The sequence below is a fragment of the Alexandromys fortis genome, unplaced genomic scaffold (genome assembly GCF_014885135.2).
Source record: "Alexandromys fortis isolate MF-2015 unplaced genomic scaffold, M_Fortis_MF-2015_v1.1 scaffold_0, whole genome shotgun sequence".
NCBI lineage: Eukaryota > Metazoa > Chordata > Mammalia > Rodentia > Cricetidae > Alexandromys > Alexandromys fortis.
The window spans coordinates 22,427,461-22,442,399 of NW_026067949.1; the positions used below are offsets into that span (position 1 = coordinate 22,427,461).

The window sequence follows — 14,939 nt, forward strand, 5'->3', positions numbered from 1 at the left end:
CCCAAGGATGACGTCATCACAATAGGCTGGACCCTCCCACATCATTCACTGATTAAGAAAATGCCCTCCAAGTTTGCCTACAGCCTGATCTTAGAGAGGCATTTTCTCAGTTGAGGTTCCTGCTCTCTGATGACCCTAGCGTGTGTGAAGTTGACATAAGGCCAGTCAGCACACCAGAATCTAGTTTGTTTTCTGCTGGTTCAAGTAAAAATAAACAAAAACTTCTGTTAGACCTGGTATAGCCTAAAATCCCAATGGTCAGAATGCAGAGTTGAAGGCCAGCCTGGTCTAAATATAAAGTTTTAAGCTACCTTAGGCTACAGGAGACCCTCTCTCAAAAACCAAACAAAACAAAAAACAAACCTTAATACAACTAGAGGAGACAAAATTGCCTACTAAGATAATATTTGAGGGAGTAGTGCCATATATATATAAAACCCTTGGTGTTGGTTACTCAAGAATGAGCCTGGTTTTTGTAAAGAATTCTGATCTCTCAAACAAATGTCATCCTTTATTGAACTGCACAATAAATATAGTGCAAAAAGGAATGAAAACATTTTAAATTTAGTTATTGATTGACTGATTGAGAAACCCTGTCTCAGAAAACCAAAAAAAAAAAAAGGAAGAAAGAAAGAAAGGAAAAAGAATTCCACTTACAAAGAAGAAATTCTTTAGGAGAGCTGTGTAAACAAGCTCCCCTTTTAAATTCAAATTTTAAACTTTGCTTAATCTTTAGATCTGGTTGTGAATTCTATCTTTTGAGCAATATACCTTTAAAAGTCACATATAGGACTGTTAAGGTATTTAAAGGTTATCTCTTAGAAGCCCATTACGGTGTTTCTCTGAAGTTCCATGTTTAAATCTCTCTCTCTCTCTCTCTCTCTCTCTCTCTCTCTCTCTCTCTCTCTCTCTCAACAGTGCAATAGTGTAACTTAGCAGTTCCCCAGACCTTAGCACAACTGACTCTGTGATGGAAGGATATGATGATCATTCAGGCTGTAAAACTCAGTACGCAGCTAGGACCACCAGTCAAAACTAAAACAAAGGCCTAATCCATCAAAGTCCATAGAGTTCTGGGAAAGCCTCGAAATGTACTCACCTTGCTTTTCAGCTTCTGTAGTCTTGCTTCTGGCTGACTGTTCTTGTTAACTGATGTGTGTCAACCCAGAACAAGGCTTTCATGCTTAAAAGCTCACCCTGAGAAGGCTGGGGGGTTACACAGTGTTACTTTACCCTGTTACACCAGGAAAGGTGATTACAGAAAAGACTGGTAAGTTCAGCTTGATCCCTAAAGCCCCACAAGTTAGGATATCTGAGCAACATGAATGCATGCATACTCTGCATGTGCATGTACACACGCACATTTCTCTAATTCCTTTCTCTAAATTATTTTAGTTTTTTCGAGACAGGGTTTCTCTGTAGCTTTGGAGCCTGTCCTGGAACTAGCTCTTGTAGAACAGGTTGGCCTCAAACTCACAGAGATCCACCTGTGTCTGCCTCCCGAGTGCTAGGATTAAAGGTGTGTGCCACCACCTCCCGGCTTCCTTTCTCTAAATTATACCCAGTGTAATCGCCAGCTGGCCAATAAAGACTTTCTATTGGCTTAAGCCCCTGTCCGAGCAATCGTCTCTGGTGAACACCCCTCAACAACCAGGGAGCCATCTCGCCAGCCTGAGGACCTTTTAGAAGATCCCTGAATTGGGCCGGATAGTGGTGGCACATGCCTTTAATAGTAGGAAGCAGAAGCAGGCCGATCTCTGTGAGTTCCAGACCAGCCTGGTCTACAGCGTGAGTTCCACGTCAGCCAGCCAATATGATAAGACCTTAATCTCAAAGAGGTGGAGCTGCTGAAGAGTTAAGGGCATTTACTGCTCTTGCAGAGGACCCAGGTTATAAATCAAGATACTTTTCAAAATACGCTGAAACATCAGATGGCTGAAGGTTGAGTGGAGAGATCTTGCCTAAGTCCTCAGGAACTACCTAATAGTATTTCTAGCTTCTGGGATGGAAGCTAGCAGCCAGCTAAGTTAATACATTCCAAACATTTTTGCCTGTCATAGAACATCAGGTCCAACACAGAGATGGGAAAGGAACAGCTATGTAGGAGGCTAAAGATAGCCCAAGATAAACCGTAATTCAGCTCTTGACCCGTCACATTCCAGCCTCCCCGTGCTGCTGAAGTTCTAATCAATCACAAAAAGCACAGCTCCTCTCCAGGAAGTCTCCTTCGCACTGCCTCCATCTGCGTTGTGTGCTGACCTTCCACACACGATTTCTGTTTGAAGTGGAAGCTTCTTGTAGAGAGTTTAAAACAACAGCTTTGTGTTTTGTTTTTCAAGACAGGGTTTCTCTGTGTCACCCTGGCTGCCCTCGAACTGCTCTGTAGACCAGACTGGCCTCGAATTCAGAGATCCACTTGCTTCTACCTTCTGAGTACTGAAATTAAAGGTGCACGCCATCACTACCCAGAAAAAAAAAATTGATTTATATACATTCAGCGAGAACTTTCCATCAGGTGTGCACTGAGTGACAGGACCGTCTGTCTCTGGGACGTTCACTGTGAGTAAAAAATGATACATTCCTTACACTTGTAAATATTAATTTTGTTTTATGTGGAAATATCAAATAATCACACAGATAAATGCAAAATTACAACATCTTTATTGGGGGGGGGGCAGAATTTCTATGTAAACCAGGCTGGCCTGAAGCTCATTATGTACACCAGGCTGACCTTGAACTCAGAAATCTGCCTTCCTCTGCCTCCTGAGTGCCAGGATTACAGGTGTGTGCCACCAGGCATAGCTAAGGACACAGTTTTATAAAGATAGATAATAGGTCTCTTAGTACTCAAGACCTGGAGGCAAGAGGATCAGGAGTTCAGGGCCAACCTCAGCAACATTGCTAGCCTGAATGACAAAATACCCTGACTCAAAAAACAGAGAGTAAACTCAGGGAGAATAGTTAGCACCCAGTCATGGATACCTCTTCAGGTTGATAGCTGAGCTCCTAAGGAAAGTCGGCGTTAACTTAGAGCAGTGCTGGGTGGTGGCAGTGCCTGCCTTCAATCCCAGCACTCGGGAAGCAGACCAGACGTAGGCAGACGCAGGCAGATCTCTGTGAATTCGAGGTCAACCTGGTCCACAAGCGCTAGCTAGTTCCAGGACAGCCAGGGCTGTTACACAGAGATACCCTGTCTCAAAAAAATAAAAAAAAAAAAAAAAAAAAAAAAAAAACAAGAAGACATAGAGCAGTTACAGAGGGATGAAGAATGGACTCAGGAAGGTCAGCTCAGTCATGTAGAGCTGAAGGTAGGATGACCAAGACAGTAGCATGGAGAGTCAGGGAAACCAGGATCTCTAGAGATGTTTGAAAGTAAAAGTTAATACAGACCTTGGTAATGTGTCCCCACGACTTTCATTTGTGTGTGTGTGTGGGTGGGTGGCACATTCGTGTCTCTGTTCAAGGACAGAGGACATCTAGCGGTCTGCTCTATTACGCTTCACTTTATTCCTTAAGGACTGCCTCACTGAAGCTGAGTGATGGAGTATTCAAAGAAAAAGTCGATGATACGGGACTCTTGCTGCTGCTGTCCTTTGAGTTTGGTTTGGGACACAGGGATTGAGGATGCACCAGTTTAGGAGATACACAGGACCTTGCAGCGAGGCAGGGTGAATGCCTGGGACAGTGACAAACAGGACAGGGTCAATCCTGAGAGTTTCTAACATCAGTTATCATGATGAGTTATCGTCAATGTGGAAAGACGGTGGGGAGACATCGGTGAGGGAGATCCGAGAGCAAATCGGGTATGATGGTGCCTGCCTGTACGCCCAGTACCGGAGAGGGAGTTTAAGTCCAGCCTGGACTATGTGAGACTGTGTCTCCAAACAAACAAAACCAGCAGCAATGCAAAGGTTTTCCTTCTATCTTCCACGCATACCCCGAATTCTCTGCTCCCCTCTTGGTAGAACTCCAGAAAGTTTTTCAGATTCCCTCCTCCTCCCTCACACTAACTGCTCAGCTCCCATCATGCCACCGGCAATTTTTATTAAGTTCGTCAATAAATCTGTTTAATCAAAATATTCAAATTCTTTAAGCATATCTGCGTGTGAAGGGGCATTGGGTGTGCCAGTGTGCTCAGGTAGAGGTCAGGGAATTTGAGGGAGTTGGTTATTTACTTTAACCACATTGAGTCCCAAAGGCCATCAAAGCCTGGCAGCAAAGCAGCTTTACTCACCGAGCCAACTTCACTAGTCCAAACGTGCGATTCTTTGCCCCGTGACTGAATGACTCTGCACAATTTGACATAGTTGATCCTGCCTCTTAGAGGTTTGATTTATGCTCAGGTTCTGAGAAGGTGCATGCCCGTGACTGTCTTTGTTTTCCATTTGTTTCCTCTCTTCCACTTTGTTCCTCTTTTTATTTTTTCTTTTCTTGAGACAGGATTTCTTTGTGTAGTCGTCTGTCCTGGAACTAGCTCTTGTAGACCAGGCTGGCCTCAAACTCACAGAGACCCGCCTGCTTCTGCCTCCTGAGTACTGGGATTAAAGGTGTGTACTGCTACTGCCCAGCTCCATTCTTTTCCTTAAGTGACACAAAAGTCCCACATCTCCGTGCTTCTGCCTCCTAATGCTGGGATTAAAGGCTTGAGCCGGCATACCTTCCATCAACAATTCTTTGTTTTGTTTGAGACACTTTCTCTGTGGAACAGCCTTGGCTGTTCTAGAACTCATTTTCTTTTTTTTTTTTAAACTGATTTTTATTGAGCTCTACATGTTTCTCTGCCTCTCCTCTTCCCTCCCCCAAGGTCCCCATGCTCCCAATTTACTCAGGAGATCTTGTCTTTTTCTACTTTCTACTTCCCATGTAGATTAGATCTAGAACTCATTTTCTAGACCAGGCTGGCCTCAAACTCTGCCTCTGAATCTCTGAATGCTGGGATAAAGGCATGTACCACCACCACCACCTGGTCCATCAACACTTTTTAACATAACTTTTAAAAAGTGTTTGGTGTTTTCCCTGTATGCATGTTTGTGCGTTACATGGATGTTTAACATTTTATTCTTTGAGAATTTCATACAGGTATACAATGTATTTTGAGTATATTTACCCCTTCACTCCAACTCTCTGAAACACCCCCAAAAGGTCCCCTTCATGTCTTCTTTTTAAAGTATGATTTCCATTTTATTTCTCCTGGAATGATGGGAGAAGCTTAGTTAATCAATCACCTCTAAGAAATGGAACCTAATTAAGGCATGGCTACCTCGAGGGAAAAAAAAAAACTGGGATGGACCAGGTGCTCGCGTGCGCTCTCTCTAGGTGATTCCCATGGGACACAGTGGAGCTTGGCCTTCCCATTCTCGTGGCGTGAGTTTCCCCTTATAAGCAAAAATATAATTGTTGACCTTCAAGCTGGCCTGGTTATTTCACAAATCGAGTTCACATTTACAGTTGGTGCCCGGCTCGTGGGGCCACTTGAGTCTCTGGCAGCTCTGGCCAGCGGTGGCTACGGGCATAGAATTCCCGCACATTGGCCCTGATTGGCCGCTTACTGGAGGCTGAGGTGGAAAAAGCTGAGGAGCTCGCCAGCCTCTGCCGGTGGAGGCTGAGGAGCTTGCACCCAGCCCAGCTCCAACACTGCCACCGCAGACAATGCACCCTCTGTCCTGAACAGGAGGCACCTCTCCGTCCGACTGTCTCGTGGGGCTATCGAACAGCCAAGGACCTCCACGGAGCACACAGTCTGTGACTTATACTAAACAACTTCTTGATTTAAACTTATCTTTCAGCATTTAACCTAAAACCAGATTTAAACCAAGCACGCGGCTCCAAGCGCACCGCGACACCTACTGGCAGATAATGGTTATTGCACTTACTCCAGCTAATTAAACCACAGATGAGATTTATTATTCTAAATATAATTCATAAGTTACTGATTTAAAAGGGCAACATGCCAGACAATCTAACCGTCCAAGGTTTCAATAGCCTCTTCACTTACACCAAGTGTGAGGTTTTACAAGATGCTATGAGGCCTCTTCCACATCACTATTTTTATTCCTAGGGTTTAGTCTTGTCCTTTTTTTCTTAAAATATGGTTTGACAATAGGGAAATGGTGCAGTCTTTACAGACTGAATACAGACTTCTTAGGGAAGAAGTTGAGAATCCGAAGAAGGACATGGCCACCTTAACTATCAATTTTCAGTCAGCTGAGGTACTTTTAACCATGGTACAGGCTGGTACGAAACTTCTTGAAAAGGAGGTCGTACATCTAAAGGAGAACACAAACACTTTGAATAACAAAACTCAGTCGAATGAGGTGCTTTTAGCAGTGGTACAGACTGATAACAAACTTTTCAAAAAAGAGATTGTACATCTGAAGGAGGATACTAAGACTTTACTTAATAAGGCTTGGTCAACTGAGATATTTTTGGAAAAGGTACAGCTGATAGCAATTTATTTAAAGAGAGATTCAGCACTCTGAAGAAGAAAGCAGCTGATTTGGCACATAAAACCCTGTCCATGACAGTAGGTGCTGAAACATTATTTGAGAGAATTCGTACTGTTGAATGTATTAATCGGACTCTGTCAAGGGGGTATGACAGATTGACTGATAGAATGTCTCTCGAAGGTAATATGCATGCCATGAAGATATGCCCCCTCTGAAAGCTTTTGTAATTACTCACTTAGTCTAAGTAGTGCGGTTTATGTGCACTTACCTATGGGGCCTTCACCGGAGCATGGGTAACCACACCCCAAAGAAAAGTAACTCTGCCCTAACAGCTATCAATTGTCAATGGCACCTCAGCTAGGTGTGGGGACTTGTAAGCCCCTTCCTCATCCAAGCTGGATTCTCAAACAAGAATTTTAACGATCTATTTTTGTGAATGTATAGGGGCACAGGCGACACCTTGCACGTGGATGTGCAGGTGAGAGGACAACTTATGGGGGTCAGTTCTCTCCTCCCACCATGTGGGTCCCAGGGATCCAACTAAGGTCATCAGGCTTGGGGGCAAGTACCTGGAACTCACGCTGTAGACCAGGCTGGCCTCGAACTCAGAGATTTGCCTGTCTCTGCCTCCTGAGTGCTGGGATTAAAAGCATGTACCACCACCACCTGGCAAGTTTTTGACTTTCTGAAAAAAAGCTTTGGCTCCCAGGAGCTAATTTGTGAGCTCCGAGGCAGCTGGTTTTCTCTTGAGCAACCCCATCTTCCTTCCGGGCAAGGAACATTTGGGAAGAGTTCCACCTCTTCTTCCTCTTCTCTCTTGACTTCTTCTCATAGACTGGATTCTCTCAGGTAGCAGCATGAGCTTTCTTATGCATCTCCTTCATATCTGGAGTTACGTTGTCCTTTAAGTACCGAGAGAACTGTTTCTTTTCTATTTTTCTTTTTTGAGACAGCTTCTCTAGTAGCTCTTGGCTGTCTTGAACTCACTCTGGAGACCAGGCTAGCCTTGAACTCAGAGATCCACCTGTCTCTGGAGTGCTGGACACAAAGATGTGCGCCACCACCACCTGGAGCAACTCATATTTGACAAATGCTATCATCCTATATTTGGGTGTGTCATACTTATTTTTGTCCTGGATCACAAATCGTTTCCAAGAATAGAAGTTAGTTTTACCCTCTTGCTGTCTTCTAAATCTTAACTTGGTATCTCTTAAAGTAGGCCTTATTCAGTTGGGTGGTGAGGCTCACGCCTTTAATATTAGCAAAGGCAGCAAATCTGTGAGTTTGAGGCCAGCCTGGGCTATAGAGCAAGTTCCAGGACAGGCTACACAGAGCTACACAGAGGAACCATTTCAAAAAACAAAAAACAAATGAACAAAAAGATCTTATTCTTCAAGAATGCTCATAAACCGCATTTCGCAGACTAGAAACCAAAGTCACGCCTCCACACAGACCTGCAGGTCTGGTGGTGCTAAGTAAGGTGGAAAATCAGTAACAATTTTCAAAACCAAACATTCTAGCACAATACAATCAAAGATGTACAAATTTGAGATTTAAATAAACAGGGAATTATAGTAGGAAAATATTTAAAATCACTGCTTTTTCATAAACTGTTACATCTGAGCCGGGCATCACTCACACTGTTGGACGGCTGCATGCATTCAAGCCTGTTTGAAATTACCAGGATGTCTTGTGTCTCCCCCACCCCTCTCGCTCTCGATCCTCCTGCCTCCGAGTGCTGGGATTACAGGCAGCATCACCCAGCCAACCACGTGGTCTCTATTCCAGAGAGTCAAGATGACTCCTTAGGAAAATTTCTTGGCAGCTTGCTTCCCCTCACCATTCATTTCCTGTCCACAAACCTTTCCCATCTCTTTCCATCAGCCGCCACTCAGCCGCTCAGGCTCCAAGATGACAGGCCACTCTCACTTTCTATCTTTCCCTTCACCCATCACCTGGTCACTGTATCCAAAGTACTCTAAAATGCCCAAGTCTGCCAAAGCCACTACCACCTTTTATCCTAACCCCAAGGTGTGCCAGTTGGTTCATTCATGTTAGCTGCTTCCTTTTCTCCCTTCCTGTGTGGAGTTGGACAGGAGTTGGAGCTAAGGCTCACACATGCTCTACTGCGGAGCAACACCCCAATCTGTGCCCCTCTCCCGAGTCACACGATGGCGTCTACACAGCAGCTAGAATGGGATTATAACAATTCCCTTTTCTCCACTGCAGATCACTTTCCTTTATGCTCACGGTGACTGGTGACTCCGAAGTTTGTATCTGGCTTCTGAAGACCTAAGACAGACTTTCTTTCTGAGCTCCTTTGCCCAGTCCTTTGATCTTTTCTCACCTCCTGAGAATGACAATTGTATTTCAATTGCAGGGCCTTTGCACTTGCTGTTACCATTCTTTCCCGGACCATGGCAGAGGTCAGGTCTCATCTCAGACACCAGCTTGGAAAATTCTTAAGTGAACTGGTTCCTAAAATGATCTCACCTTCTTGGTTAACTTTTGTATTGTCAGTGTAACTTATAATTACAAGTATTTGTGTGCATGCATGGCTGAGAATTGGACTCAGGGCCTCAAATGATAATTTTTCTTGACCACCACAAAATTTAGTTATATGAAGAATGAAAATTCATGCTATGAATATTTTAAACCTACTCTTTGCAAAATGTCATCCTAACTACTAAAATAGATTTTTATCTCCTTAGAGACAGTGTCTTGCTTTGTGGTACAAGCTAGCTTTAATATGGTCTGTCTGGGCCTCCTGAGTACTGGGGCTCACATAAGCACAACCATGACTAAGTGTTTTTTACTTCCTGGCCTTTCATACTAATGGGACAGACTCCAGCTGGAGTCATTCATGAAGTCATCCGTCTTCAGCATTGTAACAACGGCAATTTCACAATATAAGATGTATTACTCCTAGACAGCAGGAAAAATTCACCAACTGCTGTGTTCAATCTACACTGGGCAGTGGACACACACCTTTAATCTCAGCACTCTGGGAGGCAGAGGCAGGAGGATCTCTGTGAGTTCGAGGCCAGCCTGGTCTATAGAATAGCTCCAGAACAGCTAGGGCTCATGCACAGAGAAACCTTGTCTCAAAAAACCAAAAAAAGTAATTCTACTGCAATGGGATTAGGTATCAACTGATTCCCAGCCCATGAATACAAACAAGAATGGGTAAAAAGGAATAATTTTAGCTGTGGTTTCTCAGTTCTAGAACAAAACAATTTTAGCACTTTACTCTCTTTTATTCAATGGCTAAATCCTAGCAGTAGGGCTCATGGACATTTTACACTTTGGATTGTATTACCATGTACTACTTGGGTGTGCTTAAACATACCTGCAATTCCGGCACTTAGAACACGGAGGCAGGAGGATCAAGCTATTATGTAGATACTTTTCTTATTTCTTAGGAATATCTTGAGTTGAAAAGTTGTACCTAGATATGCTAACCCAGGATGTTAACCCTTTACTAAGTAGAAGAGGCATTGTTTCCCACAGAAGCCAAACAGAAAACAAAATGTTACTAACATTGTCTATTTATTCATTAATAAAAAGTGCATAGTACAGCCCTTTACCCCAATCCAAGCACTCAGTAAAAGATCAACAGCAAATGCTAGATGGCACGAACTGATTTGTTTGGCATAATTTAAACATTTAGAAACAGAAAATTACATTTAGTACATCACATGACCACTTTTGCTTTTAACAAATAATCATTGGACATGTAACGAATACTCAGGATTCCTCACTGAGAAATAGAAGACTGTCCCTAGTTTCTACTGCAACAACAACATTTAATCATTTGCTGTTAAGCCTCCTCATGTTTCCTTCTTCAAGTTGCTGTTTTGTGATTTAAACTGAGTTGGTCAAATTTGAGCATAAAATCACCGAAAGCAACAAACTTTCAGTTAGAGTGACAGACGTCCACAATCTAAGATATCAGTGAGTTTATAAACACTATCACAGATACTAAATGGAACCACAAGACAGCGATACTCATGGATACTCCGGAGAACCACTGTGCATGGTGAAACATGCCTTCCTAAGCATGAGATAGTGTTTAGATACATGGTAGAATCTTTCGCTGCAAACAGTCCTAGTGTTAACCTGCCCCAAGTGGAAGAGAGAAACCAAAACTACTATATTTTGTATAACACAGTATGAAATGACTCAAGCTCTGGACAGCACATGGCCCAGACTGACGGGAATGTAAGATTCTCCTTTACTTTCTCTGTTTGAAGAGAACTGCAGCTACAGAGCAAGCGAAGGCTTGCAGGCCAAATAAATAATGGTATTAGGAGTGTGCTCAATTAAGACATGTAGACGCCTCAAGAAGAGAGCAATTTAAATTATTAGTGAGGTTAATAATAACAATATTCCATACAGGATACCACCATTTTAGGAATACAGAAAAATTTCCACAGCAAACAAAATAACAAAGAATAAAAAATAAAAACCCAAGATCAAGTACTTCTCAAAGAAACCCAACTGTTCACAGGCATTGAAATGTCTGGATTGGATTTTTCTGTACAATTGTGCTCATATATCCAGTGAACATGTAACTCAGCCTTTTCTATGTAGGAAAGCAAAAGGGCTAAAAACCACGGTTGTGTCACCAACTCAAGGGAGGGCTCATGTAGGGAAAGGCTCGGCTGTTTACACAGAGTGCGCACATGACGGAAATGAGCGGCTAGACTTGGAATCCGCCCTTCTAACACTTGTGTTCTCTGTCTTTTTTAACCAAGGTCAAGTCTCAACTACTCGTGGTGACTGAGTAAACACATCCGCTCTCCACTGGGTCTCGCTTCAGTGGGTTAGAAAACAGACTGTTGGAACACACGTGCAGGTCTCCAAAGGGTGAAGACAGGAAAGGAAATTCTACAGGGATTTAGTTCACTTTGATGCCATTCCAATCTTGTTCAGCTTTAAGTCCCTCACCCCATTTTCCCTTCTGAGGCAACGTGTTCCTACGCAGCCCAACCTGACCTGAAATTTACTACTTAGTCCAGTTTGGCCTCAAGACTGTCGCCATATCTGGCTTTTGGTAACAGTTGGCCACAGCAAGAGAGAAACCCTTCTTTCACCCTGTGGGCTTCTTTTGTTCAGGATTTACCTTACCTGGGTTAAGTCACCCTTTATAAGCACAAGTACCTAAAAGATGGTTCTATTATTTCAAGTGTTGAGTGTTGAGTCAGGAGGAATGTCAGCAGCCAGGACCACAGCACAGGCCACAGTGATGCCCTGAGCCATGCTTCTGGGCCAGAGCGAACCCAGCACACGGAGGAATGAGCAGTGACATGGAGCCGGGCCAGAGGTCTGTCCGTGGCACAATGACAGACAAGTTTATTCAGTTTACACAACAGTTTCTCAGATCTGTACAGTGACAGCCTAGACTGACCTCGGGGAGGAAATCTTTACATTGATAGCAAAGTATGTTCTGGCCCCAACAGACCATCTGCAGCTACTCCTACACACAAACCCAGGCCGTCCACGTATGTCCAGATGCCATTTGTATTCACTGCTTTTTGAGCTGAGGAGAACAATGCAACCTCTTACTTTTTAATACATTCTAAAAGTTCAGTTTCTGCTATTCCTTTCCACTCCACATCCACTTCCCACTACTAACCAGAATCAATCGAGCCAAGAGGTGAGAAATATTCTTGTTTGGAAATGAAAACATTTCCCCCCTTTTCCTGGGAATAAACCAATTTTTCTTCATGTCAGAAGGGCAATAAAAGACTAAAATTTTTTTTCTTCAAATAAAAAGGTGTGAAAATAAATGTCAACCCCACACACAGATGTAGGACGATTCCATTCTAACAGGTAAGTGTTGGAATGGGAGAGAGGCTTGCTGAGAGGCATTCGCTTCAAGAGACAGACAAATACAGCCCATGTTACCCGGGGTAGAATGTATCTGGCAAAGGCAGAACCGACTCCTCCTTTCACGAGCCGTGTTAGTGTACAGTGTCTTCCAACGACACGCAACGGATTCTAAACCAACCACTATATTAATCAATCGTGTTTATTTAAAGTATTTTTAACATCAGAAATTTTTAATGTGAATTAAAAAAAAATCATTAAACAACCAGTTCACTTTTCCTATTCTAGCCACACGAGCCATCTGTAGCCAGCTGGATCGCAGCTGCAGGCTCTAAGGAAAACAGGCTGAAAGCTTCACTGTCCCGAGAACTGCAGGACACTGCCAAGGGAAAGGAAACACAGTGTGGTTCCGTCACTCACACCAGATAACCCCAAATAAATACCTTATGGAAAAATTAAAATCTATTAAAACCACTTAAAATACTTAAATGCAGAAATCTCAATTTTCCTTCAGTTGGGCAAGAAACCACCAAAGACATTATGATCATGGTTCCAGGGACAATGAGTGGAATGTTTAAGCTTAGGCCAACCAACAAAGCCCTGTGAACGTTCTGACAGATCCATTTACTCAGGTATACCGTAAATAAGAACTGAGCAACACAAGAAGCAAAAGTCAGTTTGCATGTGAAATTTCTATAAGCTCATGAAAACAATACCATCCCAATCGCAGATGGAAAAGGAAAAACAGCTAAGAGTACTCTGGTCATCTTCAGTCATTTGGTCGTGCACAGCATTGACAACGTTAGTCCACAGGCGGAGCGGGCGGGTCCTGTCCCTGGCATTAAAAAAGAATGGGTTGAGAGACTTTTAACACATCTACGAAGTAAAAAAGGGGCAGCACACCTGTCCCCAACCCCGTCGTGCTAAATTTGTACTTGGAGTCCTCAAGTTTTTATACAGGGAATATAAGGTTTTATACAGGGAACTGTGGTCTGGCAGTGTCTGCCCCATGCTTGCTTGTGTGTGGAGAAAGGGAAGCAGCCACCGTGAGGTAGTGTCAGTCTTCTCCCTGATGTGATAGACTGAGTGCAGACACTCCCAACTGGAGACTCCGACTTCTCATAGTGGGATGTGTAGCAGAATGTGGCTTGGGTGCTTGTGGCAACCATCTTACCACTAGAAGGGAAGCCCACCTTGCAGTGAAGCCTGTAGTAAGAGAACAGAAACTGGCCATGTATACACGAGTGCATGTATGCATATACGTGTCTAGAACAGGTCTTACACGCTGTCTCGGGTACCTCAAAGGTTGGCTCCACGCACATTGGCCAAGCACTCCCAATTTTTGTCTCTTTTGAGACAAGGGGATTTGTTAGGTGGCCTATGTGCTGGGATCACAGCTGGGTAGAGTATGTTCTGCTTCAGATCATCAAACTTCCTCAACACTAAACTAATTAGATTTGGTGGGGGGGGGGGGCGGGAAAGAAAATAACCAAATTTTAGGACTGCTGGGAAGGCGTTATTTTCTTCCCTTGGCATGCTGTAAAGGGGGGCAGCATTGCTACTGCAGTTTGGTTTTTCTGTTCCTTGACGAAGACACAGAAACTACTGTTCCTGGACCAATAAGGTCCAGGGGTGTATCACCTGTGATGACGTCTAAGTCAGTTTAAGTTGGATTGCTTTATCTCTAAACATTGGAGATGTTGCTCCCTGACATAAAAATAATAAAGGTGTCCACACAGTGGAAGAAAAAAATATTCTACACAGGCAACTTCTTTATGCACTTTCCCTTTTCCAAGAAACGCCTCAAGTATGTTAAAGCTTTCTTTTCTACTTCCTTCCCTCCTTGACCTTCACCAACTCCCGCTGCCTCCCAGGTGTCAGAGTTAAAGGGGATACCATCACAGCCTGCACAGGAAAACCTGTGTGTGCCACTGGCGCCATTCTTAGCTAACTCAGCATGGGCATGCCTACTGCTCTACCAAAGCTCCACGGTGCAGCCCGATTCTCACTGTATACTTGGTTTCCTTATAAGTTCTAACATTAACAATATAAGGCTGCAAAAACACAAAAACGCAGCAATTAAGAACCGCACTTTGTGAAGGCAGAATAACAGAATTAAGAGTAATTTGGTTCCAACATGTGGCTTCAACATGAAAAAAAAAAAGCTATTTTGTTTGTTTTTTTTGAGACGGGGTTTCCAAACTAGGCTCTAACTTGCTAACTAGCTCTAGCTAACTGGCTCTAACTAGCAAAGTTAGAATCTCCTTGAACCTCTGAGTGCCCTACCTCCACCTCCCCAGCGCAGGGATTACAGGTGTGCCACCACACCCTGTGTGTGAGGTGCTGGGGAGCCACTGCAGGGCTTCATGCACGCTAGGGAAGCAGTCTACCAACCGAGCCATATCCCTAGCCTGAACACTTTTTTTTTCCTGGATGCTGTGTCATTTTATAGATACTATCTATAAATACTTCCTAAAATAGTACAAGGTGGCTTAGAACTCACGAAGTAGAGTAGGCTAGCCTTGGGTTTGTGGTAACCCTCCTGATCTACCTTCCCAAGTGCAGGGATTACAGATGTAATCTGTTATTTTTTTATGTTTACCTCCACAAAAGACAACCGGGGACTGAAAATTTTATTATTACTACAATGAAAGAATTCAG

At 43.5% G+C, this 14,939-nt stretch overlaps 1 protein-coding gene across 3 annotated transcripts in view; it reads right to left on the reverse strand.

Annotated features, from left to right (window-relative positions):
* Window positions 1-9,976: 9,976 nt before the first annotated feature.
* The window catches only part of Smim14 (small integral membrane protein 14), a 45,810-nt gene continuing 40,847 nt past the window's right edge, over window positions 9,977-14,939 (reverse strand). For all 3 annotated transcript variants that reach the window (XM_050149890.1, XM_050149891.1, XM_050149892.1), the window contains exon 5: window positions 9,977-13,113. In XM_050149890.1, coding sequence (XP_050005847.1) covers window positions 13,081-13,113 — 33 coding nt within the window. In that variant the 3' untranslated portion in view covers window positions 9,977-13,080. The remainder of the gene's footprint in view (window positions 13,114-14,939) is intronic.